Below are 18,156 nucleotides of genomic sequence, written 5' to 3'. Positions count from 1 at the left end.
ACAGAGTTCCACACCGATCTGAAAGTCAGTCACCCGTTTGATTCAGGTTTCCACAGAGGATAGTAATTGTTTGCATCAATCATGGCAGTAGACATAAGTTGAGAAAATACAGCTCTCTCATTTCCAATGGAAGTATGATCTTCAGAATCTTCCTCCAGAAGCTGATGAAGAGAAGTGTATTAACCGGAATTGAGATAATTATGTAGCCTCGGAAAGTAAGGATGTGAGGGAGTCCCTCTTACGAAACTACCATGTAGGAGTTAGAAGAAGTTCTGACACACAGGAGGAGAGGAGTTATTGGAATACCTCTTCTCTCCAGTCAGATTGAAAATGCCCAGGCTGTGGTTATAAGAATTTTGCGAGTCGCAATCAATGTCGGAAGTGCCCGGTACCATGTAAGAAGGAGCAAGAGGTATTACTCTCAAAGGAGGTAAGAATAAAATACCCCAAAAAAACCTGCAGTGGCCCACCGGAGATCAGAATACTGCTGGAGCATGTTGAGGAGCGTAAATCGGCCCTCAGAAGCTGTTTGGTGGGTTGCATGAGAAACAACTCATGGATCCTGGAAGAGGTATGGTCATGGGTAAAAACGTTTTGGGATCTACCTCTGTTAGCAAAACTGTTTCACATCAGCCCATCGTTAATTCTTTTCAATTTTGAATCGGAAGTACAAGCAAAAGAGATTCTTAGTAGAGGAAATGACGCCTTCGGGGGATACCTCATTTTGCTGCAGACTTGGAGTCCAGTGCCCAGCACTGGCACTGGCACTGGAACAAAAGCTAAATGGATCAAATTTTATGATATCTCGCTACACGCATGGACTTCCTCAACAATAGAGCCTTTGGGGAAGCACTTTGGGCAGGTGATTGAGGTCCAGCTAACGGGGAATCACGATCATTGTATGGCTTATGCCTCAGCTAAGACTGGAAATACCAGATTCCATTTATTAGCCTGAAGGTAGGAACAAAGAACTTCCAGGTAAGAATTAAGATGGTAGACGTGGAGATGAATGTCAATGAAAAACAGCACTTTGGAGAAGCGAACAAAGGGTAAATCATTGGACTCTGAGAGGAGGATGACAAATAGAGTACCGGCATCCCGTTGCCGAAGGAAAAGTAATTCTTGATAAAGGAAAGAAAAAGAAAAAGAGCCGTTGAAAAATCCAGCTCTTGAATTTTATTGGATATAGTGCTTTTGCCTAAGGGCATAGTTGCCATTGTATTTATCTTTGCCTTTATATAAATACATTAGTGAGGGGGAGTTTCCTTAACTCACTATTCTCTTTTTCTCTTTCTCTCGCCTAACATGGTATCAGAGCCCTAGGGTTTTCCGATCCCTAGGGACAATCGACGGATTTCACCTTATCTTCTGTTCTCTGTGTCCCTAAGTCTCCTTTCAATTTAATTTCTGTTAGTCAACTTACTAAGCATCTTAATTGCCCCGTCTCATTCTTTCCTTCCTACTATGTTTTTCAGGATCTCACGACTAAGAGGACGATTGGCTCGGGCCGTGAGGTGGATGGACTATATCATCTCAATGGTGCTTCTCCTCGTGTTGCTCTGCACAGCTCCGTCGACTCATACTTGTGGAATTGACGTCTTGGCCACCCTCCTCTCCAGAAGCTTCGGCAGATGCTTACTATGTCTTCTCCTCTTCAGCCTTTTGATTGCGAATCGTGTCAGCTTGGGAAACACCATCGTGTGTCTTTTCCCTCTAGGGTCCTTAGTCGAGTCTCGTGTCCTTTTGCTTTAGTAAATTCTGATGTGTGAGGTCCCTAGAGGACAATGTCTGTTTTTTGATACAGATATTTTATCATATTTGTGGATGATTTCTCTCGTGTAGCTTGGTTATATTTACTAAAAGATCGCTCACAGGTTTTTCATGCATTTCGCACCTTTTATGCTGAAATCATTACTCAATATAACTACACTCTTAAATGTTTACGCACTGATAATGCCCGTGAGTACCTTTCTACTGAGTTCACCAATTTTCTCTCCTCCCACGGCATCATTCATTAGTCCTCCTGTGGCTACACCTCCCAGCAAAATGGTGTAGCTGAGAGGAAAATTCGTTATCTTCTTGACATTACCCAATCTCTTCTCTTTCAAATGCACGTCCCTAAGTCCTATTGGAGTGATGCGACTCTTACAGTTGCTTCCTTGCCAATCGCCTTCCATCCTCTGTGCTTGATGGCTCCTCTCCCCTCTCGATTCTCCAACCTAAGAATGATCCCTTCCCTCTTATCCCCCGAGTTTTGGTTGTCTATTTTGTACACAATCTTTCTCCTGCCCGGGATAAGCTTGATCCTCGGGCGGAAAAGTGTATCTTTCTGGGCTACTCCCGTACCCAGAAGGGCTATCGTTGCTATAGCCCTCGATTGCGCAGGCTATTCACCTCGGCCGATGTCACCTTCTTCGAGTCGGTTCCATTCTTTTCAACTCCTCCATTTCATGATCCTCCTACTCTACTTCCTCTTCTTCCTCCTCTTATTCCTGATTCTATTGAGTCTCCTTCCTTGACTCAACCCCCTACTTCTATCCCTGTCACTCCTAGTCCTATTCAGCCTCCTTCTTTGTGCCCTCATTCATTACCTCCTCCTCCTTCCCATATCCATGTCACTCCTACTCCTATTGAGTCTCCTTCGTTATCCCCTCCTCCTCATCCTCCTCCTCCCCGGTTACACGGACTTATCAGCGACGTGATATCCATTCCACGCAGCTCAAGCTAGCACCCTCATAGCCGACAATCCCATCCTCCTCCTCTGAGGTATCTCTTTTACCTTCTTCTGATAGTTCAGTGGATTCACCCATTGCATCACGTACCCGGTTTCGTACGACCGCTCACCCCATTTCTTCTTTCGTCTCCTCTGATCCTCACTCCTACGTTTCGTGGTTTTGTTTCTTCTTTGTCTTATGTTTCTTTACCCAGGACGGTTTCTGAGGCCCTTGCTCATTTGGGCTGGCGAGCTGCTATGGAGGCTGAGATGGCTGCTCTGCTGTCCAATCACACTTGGGATCTAGTTCCCCTCCCTTCTAGGGCCCATCCTGTTGGTTGTAGATGGGTGTTTACCATCAAGAATTTACCAGATGGCACTATTGAGCGCCTTAAGGCGCGGCTTGTAGCCAAAGGATACACACAGACCTTCTGCGTTAACTACATGGAGACTTTATCCCCCGTTGCCAAAATTCCTTCTGTCAGGATCTTTCTCTCTTGCTGCCAACAGCGGTTGGCCTCTCTATCAGCTTGACATCAAGAATGTCTTCCTTCATGGTGACTTGACTGAGGAGGTTTATATGGAGCAACCTCCAGGATATATTGCTCAAGGAATATATCCTCCTCAGTTTGCAGGCTGCGCAAGTCCTTGTACGGGCTCAAACAGTCTCCTTGAGCATGGTTTGAGCGATTCAGTGATGTTGTCATGCGATTTGGTATGAGACAATGTGCAGTTGATCACTCTGTCTTTAGTTGTCACTCTGGAGCAGGACATGTTCTCCTTATAGTCTATGTGGATGATATTATTATTACAGGCAGTGATACGGTTGGCATACAGAGACTGAAGACTTTCTTGCAAGCAGAATTCTCCACTAAGGACCTTGGTCGCCTACGATATTTTCTAGGGATTGAGGTAGCTTATTCTGGCAGCAGTCTATCTCTTTCTCAGCGAAAATATGTGCTAGATCTGTTAAAGGAGACTAAATTTGTGAGGGCAAAGCCCGCTGGTGTTCCCATAGATCCAAACACCAAGTTGCTTTCAGAAGAGGGAGACTTGATGGATGACCCTGGCAGGTACCGTCGTCTGGTTAGGAAACTTATTTATCTCACTGTCACTCGCTCAGATATCTCTTATGCAGTTGGAGTAGTTAGCCAGTTTATGAGTGCTCCACGTAACTCTCACTGGGCAGCGGTAGTTCAGATTCTCCGCTATTTGAAAGGGGCACCAGGGAAAGGCTTGATATTCAAGAAAAATGGGCATGTCAGGGTGGAAGGATATTGTGATGCAGATTGGGCAGGATCTCCAGCAGATAGGAGATCAACCAAGGGTTACTGTACCTTTGTTAGCGGCAATCTAGTGTCGTGGAAAAGTAAGAAACAAGAGGTAGTTTCGAAGTCCAGCGCCGAGGCAGAGTACCGAGCTATGTCAAATATGAGTGGGGAGCTTCTTTGGTTACGTTCCCTCATGCCAGAGATTGGTTTTTCTTCTTCTTCTCCAACTTAGCTTTATTTTAATAATAAGGCTGTGATTCACATAGCCACCAATCCCATCTTCCATGAGAGAACCAAGCATATAGAGGTTGATTGCCATTTTATTCGTCAGAGAATCCATAGGGGCGAGATACATGTTTCCTTTACTAGATCTATGGACCAGTTAGCAGATATTTTCACCAAATCCTTGCCTAAGTCGAAGTTAAATGATATTTGTAGCAAGTTGGGAATGTATAATATCTACATTCTAGCTTGAGGGGGAGTGTTGGATATAGTGCTTTTGCCTAAGGGCATAGTTGTCGTTGTACTTATCTTTGCCTTTATATAAATACATTTGTGAGGGGGAGTATCCCTAACTCACTATTCTCTTTTCTCTTTCTCTCACGTAACAAATTTGAATCAAAAAGTGTACTCTAATCGATTCACAGGTGTCAGTGACTCGAACGTCGAGTCCTAAAAGAAAAGAAGGAAAATCTGTTCTAAAGGGCAAACAGAGAGCATTAATATTTTGGACAAGTGGCACACAAAGGAAGGTCAATAGAAATTGAATAGGTGGAAGTATGGATATGAAATCGGCAAGAGTTTGACGGGCTCAAGGAAATTTAATGATAGCTACGAAAACGATTTTGGAAAATCTAATCGAGATGAGGCTAACAGGAGTCACAACCAACGGAAACGTGAGCAGCCGAAACATTTCCGTAAAGAAGAAGCTTTCTTCATGCGAGGTGGCTTTAACCCTAAGGAAATAATCATTACTTCAAACCGTCGTCGCTTTGGGCTACTAAAGGCGGTCTTCGTATCTTTAAAAGAAAGTTACAGGGCGGCTTAGCAAGGGACGAGAAGAGAAAAAAAAAAGTTTGTTTATGTGATCCAAAGGGCGACGGAAAACTTTAACAAGCCGAGCGTCGTTTCATCATCAGGTGAAGGTGATGGAGAGGATCGGAGAGGCAAAAGGAAAGTAGTATGGGAAGATCCAGTAGAAGAAAGTAAAAAAATATCCAAGGACAACGAGAAAAGGACATATGAAGGTCCACCAACGCCAAAAGAGAGAGCGATGGAGATTCTAAAGCAAGAGTGGAAAGAATTCAAAAGAGCTGCTAGAGAGAATGAAGAAGAGTTCTTCCGTCTAACAGGAAAGAGACATGCAAGAGAAGCTTGTGTCCCAGATTATAAACGCCCGCACTTCAAAAAGGCCTTGGAAGAAGAGAGGAAGGCAAGGAGGTTGCGTTGGGAGTCAGAACAGAAGGAAGGTTAGACGGTTAAGATGGTCAGCCTGGAGGAAACCATGACCTTTCCTGCCAAGAAGGAAGACATCACTGCTGATGAAATTGATGACATGCTGGCTATTGGCGATATCTATGGGACAGGAGGAATCAGTAGAGGAAATGAGGAGGTGTTTGGGAACGGAGGACAGATATCCGAGTGAGAAAGAGGAAAAAAGTAAAAGTTACAGTCGTGAAAAGGGAGGGCCTATCAATCCCAGTAATTAGAGTCATTTTCCCCTTTGTAAATAGCTTTTGAGTCTTTCTCTTTGTTTTTTTGTTGTTCGCTCGTGTCTGGATTTTTGGAAAAGCTTTTGGTTGTGTAATTAGGAAATGGAAGGTCAGTCTGTAGGAATTTGGGGTTGGAGGGTTCTTGGTAATCTATGGTTGGAAGAATTAGTTGTTTCTCAGATTCTAGAAGTAGCAAGTGTCTAGAGAGAGAGAGAGGTTAGTAGGGGTTGATGTTTCTTCACTAGAGTTTTGAAGATGGAGCTGCGTGGGATAGTATATTGTTCTCTTTTTGGAATTCTGAGGTTAAGTTGTGGTTTGCTTCGATGCAAGCATTTCTTAGGCGGGATGCCATTATGTCTTTCCATCACAAAGGTTAAGGAGGAGGTTCAACGTTTCGCTCTAAGTGGAAACTTAACCTCTAGTCGTAGTTCAGATGATGAGCACTAATGTCATCTAGATGGGGAATAACATTGAAATAGATCCTCAATAGCTTGAGAGACCACGGTCTTTCGCTTCGCGAGGCATATTTGCCTGGATGTTTTTTCATTTGTTTGTTTTGATGCAGGATTTAAATTCTTGGAAAAGGATAAATATTACTATTTTTTACTTCCTTCCCCTTAAGTTTTTGTATTGTTTTTGTTGTTTTGTTTCTCTTGTAATTTTGGTTGGGTTCCATCTCGGCCCTCTTCCTTTTAATGAAATCACCCTGCCATTTCAAAAAAAAAAAAAAAAAAAATTCTTGGAAAAGGAGTGTGAAGGTTTGATGTGAGAAGCTACTGGATGTTTCTTCAAAATATTAATAGAGGAGGTCAGTTCCATAGGGAGAAGAAAGGGGATTTCTTTTTGATTGGGCGACAGTGCCAAGCCAGTGAAGAGGGCACGATGCAGAATGGTGCGACCCTAAATTTTTCCTTTTATTTACTTTCTTTTAGCTTCCCTGGCTCAGGAGTATGCTCCTCGCCAGGAATTATCAATACTATGTAATGCAAGATGGGACCTCTGGTCCCCAATGTATCTTTAACAGTATCAATGAAAATATTTGTCAACTTTCAATATATATGAGAGAACATTTCCTACACACTTGTGTAGGTAAGTTACCTACGCACTACCTTAAAATACAGTGGGGGCCCACGTTGTTTGGGTGATCCAAACAATTCATTTGAATGGCCCTCACATAGATAGGGTGTCCACAAAAAATCAGATCCATAGGATCATCCTAACCATTCAAACTATGGAGGCAAAAAATGGACTAATTTGTGAAGGTTTATACACGTCCATTTTACGTCCACAACGTTAGGATGATCCTATGGATCTGATTTTTTGTGGACACCCTATCTATGTGAGGACCATTCAAATGAATTATTTGGATCACCCAAACAATGTGGGCCCCCACTGTATTTTAAGGTAGTGCGTAGGTAACTTACCTACACAAGTGTGTAGGAAATGTTCTCTCTCTCTCTCTCTCTCTCTCTCTCTCTCTCTCTCTCTCTCTCTCTATATATATATATATATATATATATATATATATATATATATATATATATATATATACGTTCCAAGGTGCACCTCGCACACTCCCAGGCCCACCACCATATGGGCTGTATAAATGCAACTGGATCATGTTTGTACCAGTGAGCAAGGTTTGAAATTTCAGTTTCGGTTGTGGCCTCAGCCGAAAATGAAATTTTGGTGGAAATTTCGATGGCAATTTCGCTCTACCTCTTATAATTTCAGACAAAATTTTTAAATTTCGGTTTTGGTTTTAAATTTCGGCCAAAACCATGTCAGTGAGAAAGGAAAAAGGACATATAGGTCAAGCCGCAAGGGGCCCAAGGAAACCATAAAATGAACAGTGCTAATGTCCCTTGCCTACACCAATAGCGAGCTACAATAAACAATCATATTAACTGTTTACAACATCATTTTCCCTCCATATCATGTTAGCAGTGCCACCCTAATGAAAATAAACTGTTGGTGCAATTTTACCTTGTCACTTGTTTTCATGTATTTCTAATTATTGTTTATCTAAAATCACTTCTCTCATCTGATTTATGCGAGAAAATGGAAAGGTACTAGGAAGCCAAGTTAGCACCAATATACCTTGTACGAAAAAAATAAAAAAAAATAAAAGCTTGATGAAACAACTTGAAAACCAATGATAGAAAAGAATGCAAAGTAGCAATTCACCTTATCGCATTTAAGCGAATCAAGGATGTCATCCAGACTATCAGGTTCTACAGAAGAAGAAACATTTTTCCCACTTGAGGTGATATAAGTTCTCCACTTGGACAACCATGACGAAGGCAATAAGTGATACCTAGAACCAGGAGAAAGTGGAATACTTTTCCCCTGAAATAATTTCTCATGATTCTGGCGCTGTTTAATCTTGGCCGCTCTGCAGCAATAACAATGAAATAAGCAATTAAACCAGAATATTAGCATTCAACTGTCAAGAAATCTTAGAACTTACACACACACACACACACACACATTAAGAAATCTTCAATGTTACCTAAGGCTATCCTCCAAAGATGCCACTTGGGTCAGCTCCTTGTTGCAAAGCGTACAAGTTTCTGAATCCAAAGGAAAGGGTGAACAACCCAAAGGGTCATCAGCCTTCACTGCGGTAGCACTTTCACAAAGAAAGAGCCAGAGATTCTCAGGAACCAACAAACGCTTCGCTCCAACAGCTTGTTCCGGCAGAAGTTCCCCATGGGGGCATCTTAGAGAAGCTGTTGGTCCAGAATCGGCATCACATGGTGTATCAATGTTTTTCCTACGTATCCACTGTAACAACCTACAAAACAAACCAGATTTACATAGATAGAATTGAAAAAAAAAAAACTAAATGAAACAAATAGAAAAAACACGCTAGTTAATATGAAACAACAGCAGTGTGATAACAGTATTTAAAAAAGCCAGAATAAATGGTTTGTAAAAAGCAAGTAAACTCGTACCGGTTATAAGAAATGGAAAATAAGTAAAAAGAAAAAAGAAAAAGTTCCACAGTTTTGTTGGTTTAGTAAAAACATAGAGCATATTCCTGCTTATATAAACTGGAAGAAGAGGTGAAATGATGCTGATATCATAGCTGCTTACGAGTAAATTTGAAAAAATGCAGTTTTTGGGTTAAATCTGAGAAACAGGCCAACTTCACAAGTCAAATTGAAGTTTCTGAAAATTGATTGGCAGAACGATATATAACTCACAAAAACATACGAGAACATTAAGTAAAATAAGAAATAAAAGAACAATGAAGGAGACACCAGATATAGAAAAACAATACCATGCCTTAGATATATAATACAAATTCCCTTCAAGACAAGTTCCTGCAAGTGCAGCCTCTGCAAGTTCCTTCATGGACGCTCTACGATCCCTATAGTTATCAATGCAGACCATAGTCTTTGCCCCATCCTTGAGGCAATCAATGCAGTAGTCATCACTGCTCAATTCCGGCCCTCCTCCATACTAGATATATATAAATGACAAGTTAAAACATAAATAAAATTAGCAAATAAATAGAAGAAAATGGGTAGAGAAGTTTGAAAAAATATTGTAACAGACAATATATATACAATGATACAAAAATAATCAATTACCAACCGTCATATAGTAATTAATGTCCGTTATCTTTAGCAATATGCATGTGCTACTATCAGATTGTTGTCAGCTATTTATTTATTTTTTTAAATTGACAATTTCATTGATGCTACGAAGATCACATTGGGGACCAGGGGTCCCTACTTGCATTACTTAGAATCAATTAAGGGTGGCTAGGAGCATGCTCCTAGAGCAGTAAAAAGCCAAAAAATGATCTTTTGGGTCAACCACTACAACGAGTTCTACACTTCCATGCGTTGCCACCCTGCCGAATACGTATTTCACTTCCCTTTTGAATTCTTCATCTACTACGGCAGCTGAAAATGCCTTCAGCATTCTCCCTTCCTTTCCTTTATATTGCACAATGGTCTCATTTGAAAGTACCATATTTGTGGACCCCATCAAATCATAGTTGTGACCTGCCACAACACTCAGACTGCTCCACAACTTTCTAGCCGGCTAATTCAAATTTTAAAAATCCCGCTCAAAGGCCTAAAGCTATTGTGTGCCTCTGACCGTGCACGATAGCCAATCCATCGAATCCGATCATCGGCGGCCTCTACCTTGCGCCACCGCCCATTCCGGGGGATCCCCATTAAACCATCAAGCCAAAAACCCTAATCTAACCCTAGAGACCACCATTTTTACCCTAACTTCTTCCCCTTCAGCTTCACCAGAACCTAAAATCCTAATCCTACCCTTATTTTCACATAATCCTAGAGCCCACCATTATTCACCATAATCCTACCCTTCTAGCCCCAACCTTGCACCTCGATCAAACCCCATCGTTGCCCTCCACATCCAACCTCTTCCTTTTTTTCCCCGAATCCGGCCACCCTTTTTCACACTCCTACCACGTTCACCACTTCCGACAACTCATCAGCCCACTTTCTCCATCCACCCAACCCAGATCTGATCATTTCCCCAATAAATCCGGCCCACTCGGACCCAGATCCGGCCATTTCGCACCTCCAGCCACCATTGCTGCATCTAGGGCTGGCAACGGGGCGGGTCGGGGCCGGATGTTGGGGTCCCCTACCCCTTCCCCTTTGCGGGGAATTTCCCCCCTCCCCTTCCCCTCCCCTCTGCGGGGATGGTGGGGAATCCCCCTCCCCTCCCAGCAGGGAATATCTAATCCCCGCCCCGCCCCGCCCCGCCCCGCTCCAACATCACCCCCTCTTTAGTCATTGATACACTGATGATGGGTGTCCCTAATCAACTTGATGCAATTTCAATATATAAAAATGTTATAAACTAACATACTTATAGACGAAGGAGATATATTTCTTACTCTTCAGAAGATAGCAAAATCCCTTGAAGTACTGACTTGACTCTTGAGTGCCCTCGTAGCAGTCGCACCAACAGGCGTTATAAACCCAAATAGATGCCTGAGCAATGTTTAGAGGCTTGGGAATCACCAAAATGCAAAAAGTGAACTGTGTCCCTAACCTGAGCAATGCTTCTTTCGTGGGAAGGAATTAAGGAAACCCTAAGTCCCTAACCAAAATCAAAATGCAATTTATTATTTTATTTTCGCCACCGATGTTGGCACTACGATTTTTTGATAATGGCATACACTCAGCTTGTCTTTATTATTTCAACATCTGTCAAAAGGTTATTATAGTTCCCAAAATGCTCTCAGAAGCTAATTAAAAGGAAAAGACAAGCTAAGTTTATGTTTGGGGGAATCTTGTAGCCGATCCACAGAGTTTCTAGTAGTTTTCCTTAAAAAAAAACACTTAAAAATATATAAAAAAAATGGCATTGATTAACGGGGCGAGCGGGGCGGGGCAGGGACAACTACATCCCCTTCCCCTTCCCCTCCCCGCACCAGGGAATTTTTAAATTCCCCTTCCCCTTCCCCTTCACCTTTCCCTATCAAATCGGGGAATCCCCGCCCCAAACGGGGCGGGGCGGGGCGGATCCCCTCTTTTTCGGGTGAAATTGCCAGCCCTAGCTGCATCCCCTGCAAGGTCTGCCCAACTCAGGGCATCATCCGGCCACTAACACCTCCCTTGCCCATCAAGGGAGAGAAAGAGAAAGATTAAAAAAAAGGAAAGATAGATCTAAGAGAAAGAAAGACCAAAGAGGAAGAAAGGGGGGGGAGAAGAAAAGGCAGAAAGAGAGAGAATACGAAGAGATCAGTAAAGTGAAAGAAAAGAAGATAGGGGGAGAAAGGGATATCAGGAAAGGAGAGAGGGAGAACGATCGAAGAGAGAAAGATCAGCGAGAGATGGGGGAGAAAAAGAAGAAAGAGGGAGAGACGGAAGAGATCAGCTACTTATAGTAGAGTCACTTGGGGTTACCTCTACGATTTAGCCAATTATTAGGTGAGTTCACATTGAGTTCTTTATGTGCTTGAAGGGGTCATCATCATTACCCTTATAGGGTATAGAATCTATGTATATGAAGGATTTTTGTCTTCTGTTTAACTGGAACAACGTATTCTCCCATGACTTTGGAAGCTGGGTAGTATACTTCTATCATTCTTGAAACCCAAAACCCATGTTACATGGATTCTTATAAATGGGTGAAGTACCTGAAGTACCCGTGCCGAACATGTCTCAGATTCCAATACTCATGATTCACAGAGACACTTCTAGATATCTTTGATTCTTTTTTTTAATACTATTACCACAAACAACTTTACAATTGCCACATGTTTTGAGCTATACCTATCATAATAGTAAGTTTCTTAAATGTAAATACAACACTATATCTACTTAACCTATCAAAATTTTCAATATGTTACTTGTTATAACCATATTATTAGGTAAAATATTTAAATTTGAGAATTGATTAAAATATTTTGGCAAGCCACGAATGACTTGTTTTGAGGTTTACCAAATCCGACACTCGATACCCATGTCGGATTCCGATACTGTTACCCATACTGATGCAACATAGCCCAAAACCCATTTTTAAAAGCATTGATCGCATCAAAACCCAAGAGAAAAAAACCAGGAGTGGCTGGTGGGGTGAAAGGGTAATGAACGGATATCACTACCACCAATCCAACATGTAGAGCACAAATGTAACATTATAGAAGTAGATCTTGTGATGGCCCAGTTCATCAGCTTCGAATCTATGAGAAGAAAAAGGAAGCAAAATCAACAAATGGAGACGAAGGATATGGAATGGGAATTGAAATTGAAATAGGGTCTATACATCTTATGCCAAGTTTGGATGTGCTGACAATTTTTCCATTGAATTTTTTTTCCTTCGAAAGGTTTCAGTGTAAAATAAAATCTACTCTTCGGTTCACATCCTTCTATTTCCTGGAATTTTATATTTAAATTATGTTGAATGCTTCATATTGAATAGCATTTTCATGGAAAACTTCCCCCATGTGTGTTCGAGTTGCAATAAAAAACTACCAACGATGTAATCAAACGTTATGTTTTACAACGCAGGCAAGTTTTACATCATGCAATTCACTATTATTGTCCAATTAGAAAATATAAGCATGCATACCCAAGCTAGATTTCTCATAATATGCATAAACTGCAAGCATACAAGTGGGGAAATAAAAAATTTAGATGAGACACTGCAATGTGGCTGATTGGTTATCGTCCATTTTTTTTTCTTTTGCTTAAGTTCTATACTTATTATTTATTCAATGTTTTATAATTTTAAATAATTTAGTTTTTTACATTTTTCCTGATATAAATAAAATAATAATAAAAAAAAATCCTGATATTTTCCATTGACGAGAAGTTCTCAAGAACTATACTTATGACATACGTCGTGGGCTGGATGTTTCATTTGAGCGTATTTCAGAGGAGTGCTAACGATCTGATAGATAAGTTGGCCATGTCGGGAGTATCTAGGCCTGAGTTTTATGTTGGGAAATCATTGCCTGTTGATGTTTTGTAATTTTTTATTTTGCTTCAGCTAATGTTTTAATCACATTCGTCAAAAAGAAAAGTACAGACAATAGGGAGAGAGCAGACGTATCAGGTTGACAGGATACCAGATTGAGATTGTGGAGTAAGAAAGGTACACATTTTATTGTAAACTCTAAGTCAAAACCACTAGTAATACAATTGACTCCATTCTTAAAAACTACATATTGACTATTTAATCTCTACGCGTGCAAGTGCTAAGATAATGTCATTCTTGCTTATATTTATACAATTGTCATTGCTTAACAATTGCAGTGACATTGAGTCACATAACTAACAAACTAATTCCCTTAATTAATTGGATTAGTTCCATAATGGAAGATTATCCAACAAGCATAATTAAGTCCTCTATCATACTAACAGGATCTGAGTCATGAGCCTCCATTCCAAACTTTCTTTACAAAGGGACGTGCACAAAATCAGACCAGCACCAGTCATCCTATCTCAACATGATAGCATACACACTCATGACTCAAACTGAAATCAGTGAATTCCAGTCCACACGAGCAATACGTTTAGGCCATAGAAGCTTACTAATTATTTCTAGAAGCATTTACCCACTTATTGAGAAAATTAATTTTACAAACCCTTTTTATCTAATGCAATAACTATATAAAAGTAATTATGCAATACAGTTGGCAAAATTTCTGATCAAACATGTGAAAATCCAGGGGCAAATAAGCAACATATGTAGCTAATTCAACTTACTTATAAACTAAGTTGAACCAATTAGCCTAATAGCTGTGATATAGTGTCAAGGAATTTTCCCATGCAGATACATTACTTGATGTGGGTTCTATGGATGGAAAGAAATAATAGGATTTTCGAAGGGCGTGCAAATTCTTCTTACTATCTATATATTAAGGTAGTTGCGTTATCGATTTCATGGGCAAGGGCGCTGCCAATTTTCAAATTTGTATCGGCTTACAACTTGTGGGTGGGGTGGAAAGTGGTCTGCAACAGTCAAGTACCCGATTCTGTAATTTTACAGAAGTGGGTCAATCCACCTGTTGGCTTTTCCAAGTTGAATTTTGATGCGTCAAGCATGGGTAACCCCGGCCTAGCAGAGATCGGGGGTGTTTTAAGGAATTCTGCTGGTGAAGTTTTGCAGGCTTATTCTGGGCCTATCGGCGTAGCTGATTCGAACGAAGCTGAAGTTCGAGCAGCATATCAAGGCATGTTGCTCCTAGGGAGTGAGAGGTTGGCGAGCACTATTGTGGAAGGAGACTCGTTAAATGTTATTAGGTGGCTTAAGGGTTCGTTGGTTCCTCCTTGGAGATTTCTTCGTTTTTTCGATGAAATAAAGGATATAACGTTTGGGTGCTCTATGGCGTATCAAAATGTAAGAAGATCAGCTAATAAAGTAGCTGACAAGTTGGCTAAAGCTGGTGCTGGGAAGCAGGATTTGGAGCTTTATGACTTTCTGCCCCCTTAATTTCTTTTTTGTATTTTTTTTCTTGCTGATGTGTTATGCTTGTGTAGTGGGGTGTGTGAGGGGACTTTCTCGGTCTTTCCCTTTTTATTGAATTCAGTAACCATTCAAAAAAAAAAAAAAAAATACATAACTTGACTTCAATCTAAACACCTACCAGACGACATAACGGTCTATTGAACAATAGATGGACATGGATTGTCAAAGTGGAAACCTCTCCCTCACAATGTCAATAAGAGTCGCTTACAAAACTGTCCAATAGCAACTTGTGTGGTAAAAGGAATATGGATCTATCATGCATATTGTAGGAAATGTTCTCCAACACCTATAGTACACGTTGTGATCATGGTTTAAAACTTCGACCAAAATCCGAAATTTCAGGCCAAAATGTCGGATTTTGGCCAGGGTCAGCACTGAAAGTAGAGTAATTCGGTGTCTGCCAGGATTTGGGCCGAAATTTTTTATTTTTCTATTTTTATTTTTATTTTTTTCTGAATTTTTCCGGTTGTTAAATTTCAGCTGAAATTTTGGAACCTGGCCAAAACTTTTTTAGTACCGAATTTTTGCTGAAATTTCAGTTTCAGCCGAAACCGACAACGAAACCGAAATTTTAAACCTTGGTCGTGAAGAATCTTAAATGACCGAATGGGTCATTGCCAATGCCCATACCTAGCTAACACAGGCCAGATATCTTAATTGACTAAGTTTGAATGCACATAACCTGAAAAGTCTTATTCTAAAAGACAAATAACCAGGGTTATCTTGTGGTACAAGTAGCAAGACTAACCTGTCTACATGCCATTACAAATTATCATTGCCCTAGTTCAAGTTCAATTATCATCCACACAATCACATATTATAAAGAAAGCAAATAAACTCAATAAATAAATATACCCCACTTGCGGTGCAAGTATTGATGATGAAAATATGAATGACAGCCACCAACACGCAATGCCTCAAAGGCCACGCCATAATCCAATGGAACAATATTTAAAAACTCATGCTAAAGGGAAAATATCTGCTCATCTAATCTATAAAAAGCAAATGACTCATGAGTAGGATAACCAAGTTGTAGGACAGATGCACGTCAAATAAAAGTCCATTACAACACACCTTGGAGAGCAACTGGTGCCAAGCTTTGTTAGACACTCGCTTCATGGTGCCAACCTTTGAAATCGGGACTCTTCCATGTAAGCACTGAATTGGTGTGTTGTCGATAGTACTGCAGGACATTACAATGTAAAACTAAGACCGCAGAATCCAAGGGAATCCTCTTATTAATGTACCATGAAAATTCATAAAAAGTTAAAAGGGAAATTTTTCAAAGATGACAAATAATTTGAACAGGCGATAGACAGGCGATAGAAGACAGAATTAGTATTTATGCAGGTTGCATACCAAAATAGTTTTGCTAGGTACCATGTTAACACACAGCATAGTATAATTCTTAAATTTTTAAAAAGATAAAATAAGAATCTTCCACCCCAAAATTTAGGACCCAATTTATGAAGTTTAATATTATAAGCATGTGTAGGAGGACAACAAATAGGACAATTGGAGTAGAAGGCTGCTTCTTTTAAACTTATGGTACGGTTTCATAGGCTGAGTAAACAGGGCTGGCACATCAGAATTAATCATATGCCATTAACTATAGTCATCCATATGACTACGAGCAAATTAGGAAAATAATGTTCTGCTCATAAATTATAATAGAGCAATGTATACCTGATTTGGACAGACAAGCATAACAACCCTAACTACAATGAAGTATGAAATTGGGATACAGATATTGCACAACTTCAAAGCCTAGTTCTCTCGGTTATTTGACACCCAATGGCCCACTCATCCTTGTACAGGACACTTTATTACACGCAGACAAAGCAAGCATCTCCATAAAAATTTAGGCAAAGATAGACATTTTTCAATGGTCTAAGAGAAAAAAAGGAAATATAGAAAGATGGTATTTACGGAGGAGTAACAACATCAGCCCACTGACGAAGCCAGTCTGTTGAAATCCAAAAGCACCGCTCTTCAAGTGAATTAACAGGAGCTTCAGAAAGAAGTAATCTAACTTCTTCTCTGTGTTCCTTGATATTTTGCACTAATCTGTCCTTTTTTAACTTATACTCTTGGCAAGCACTGACATATGATACATTTAGTTCTTCTATCTCTTTCGAAAGGTGAGACGGAAGAGCATCTTTGAAATTTCGAGGCCCTAGTTTTCCACTGTTCTCTTTATCATGTCTATGAGTATACATAAGCATATAAGCATCAGTTGATGAAAATATCTCTTGACAGCTACCAATACTAATATCTGGAGAGGAAGGCGGAGCGATATTAATAGGATTTCCATTCACAACAGAGCCCAACTGTTCAGAGCAAGCTGGCTGCACAATCGGCTCAGACTTAACAGTTGAGGGTCCTTCTCCAAAAGGGTGAATACCCAACTTGGAGACATGCTCATCATCAAATTCCCACCAATGTCCATCGAACTCATCCTTAATATGTGCCACATAATGGCCACTGTCGACAGCAGTGCCCTTGTGAATCAGTATGGCTGACAGGTCATATATTAGCTCTGACTGAGAGTGGTCGCTTAATCTCCGCGTCATATTCAATTGTCTACGAAAACTGAATGCTGAGGTTATTTTCTTCTTTGTCGTAGTCTGGAGAACAAAGCAAACAGAAATTGAGAGAGAGAGAAGAGAGAAATATCAAGACAAGGCAAAAACCATGGTTTTAAATTTTGACCGAAATCCGAAATTTCGTAAAATTTCAGATTTCGGTTTTGATTTCGGCCGAAATTGTAAAAATTTATGCCGAAATGACTGAAATTTGAAAAAAAAAATTACCGAAACCGACTTTTAGATCCATGGCAAAAACCCACCACTGAATTAAAAGGGGTACATTGACTTTAATAAACAAGTTATAAAAAAGCACAGATTGTAGCATCAGAAAAGTACCTTAGGAAGGAAAACACAACGCTTTAGCTGGAAATTGAGAACAGTAGGAAGTGAGCGAAGCTTAATGCAACGTGTTGCATCAACTCGTTTTCCACATGACTCGCAGAAGTACTGATTTTCCCCATGTAATTCTTCCACGCTAAGGTAATCCTCTAAACTCTCATCAAGATTGTTAAAACCTTTAATATTCAACTCGAGTTCATAGAAGTCTTCCATAGTTGAAGATGCTTCAGAATCTTTTCCACACATTGAGCACCTACAAAGAATACAAGGATTGTATGGTTCGTTTCTTACCCAAGACCATAAAAATAAGATAAGTATCACTCGCAGAAATTTCCGATATTTGGTCCGAAATTTGGCAAGTCCAAAATTTCGGATTTCAGTAAATTTCAGTTTTGGTCCCAACTGATATCCGAAATTTCGGAATTTCAAAAAAAATTTAAAACCATGCTTATGACTGGAAATTTTTAAAAAATAAAAGGACGACGTGAAACATAGAAGCAGACTAACTGATTATAACTTACATGGTTGCATATGAAAAATGCATCACAAGTTTATTT

General features: G+C 40.2%; 1 protein-coding gene across 8 annotated transcripts in view; it reads right to left on the bottom strand.

Moving 5' to 3' along the window:
- The window catches only part of LOC143892429 (ubiquitin carboxyl-terminal hydrolase 26-like), a 67,928-nt gene that overhangs the window by 35,637 nt on the left and 14,135 nt on the right, over nucleotides 1–18,156 (bottom strand). For all 8 annotated transcript variants that reach the window (XM_077397046.1, XM_077397044.1, XM_077397042.1 and 5 more), the window contains 6 exons: nucleotides 17,597–17,852; nucleotides 16,602–17,299; nucleotides 15,747–15,855; nucleotides 8,983–9,164; nucleotides 8,209–8,493; nucleotides 7,884–8,091 (listed from right to left, as the gene is read on the bottom strand). In XM_077397046.1, coding sequence (XP_077253161.1) covers nucleotides 7,884–8,091; nucleotides 8,209–8,493; nucleotides 8,983–9,164; nucleotides 15,747–15,855; nucleotides 16,602–17,299; nucleotides 17,597–17,852 — 1,738 coding nt within the window. The remainder of the gene's footprint in view (nucleotides 1–7,883; nucleotides 8,092–8,208; nucleotides 8,494–8,982; nucleotides 9,165–15,746; nucleotides 15,856–16,601; nucleotides 17,300–17,596; nucleotides 17,853–18,156) is intronic.

Source organism: Tasmannia lanceolata, unplaced genomic scaffold, assembly GCF_043159265.1.
Source record: "Tasmannia lanceolata isolate RefF3 unplaced genomic scaffold, GAP_Taslan_0.1 ptg000015l, whole genome shotgun sequence".
Taxonomy (NCBI): domain Eukaryota; kingdom Viridiplantae; phylum Streptophyta; class Magnoliopsida; order Canellales; family Winteraceae; genus Tasmannia; species Tasmannia lanceolata.
The sequence above is the reverse complement of the archived record's forward strand: the minus strand, read 5'-3'. Positions and strand labels throughout refer to the sequence as shown.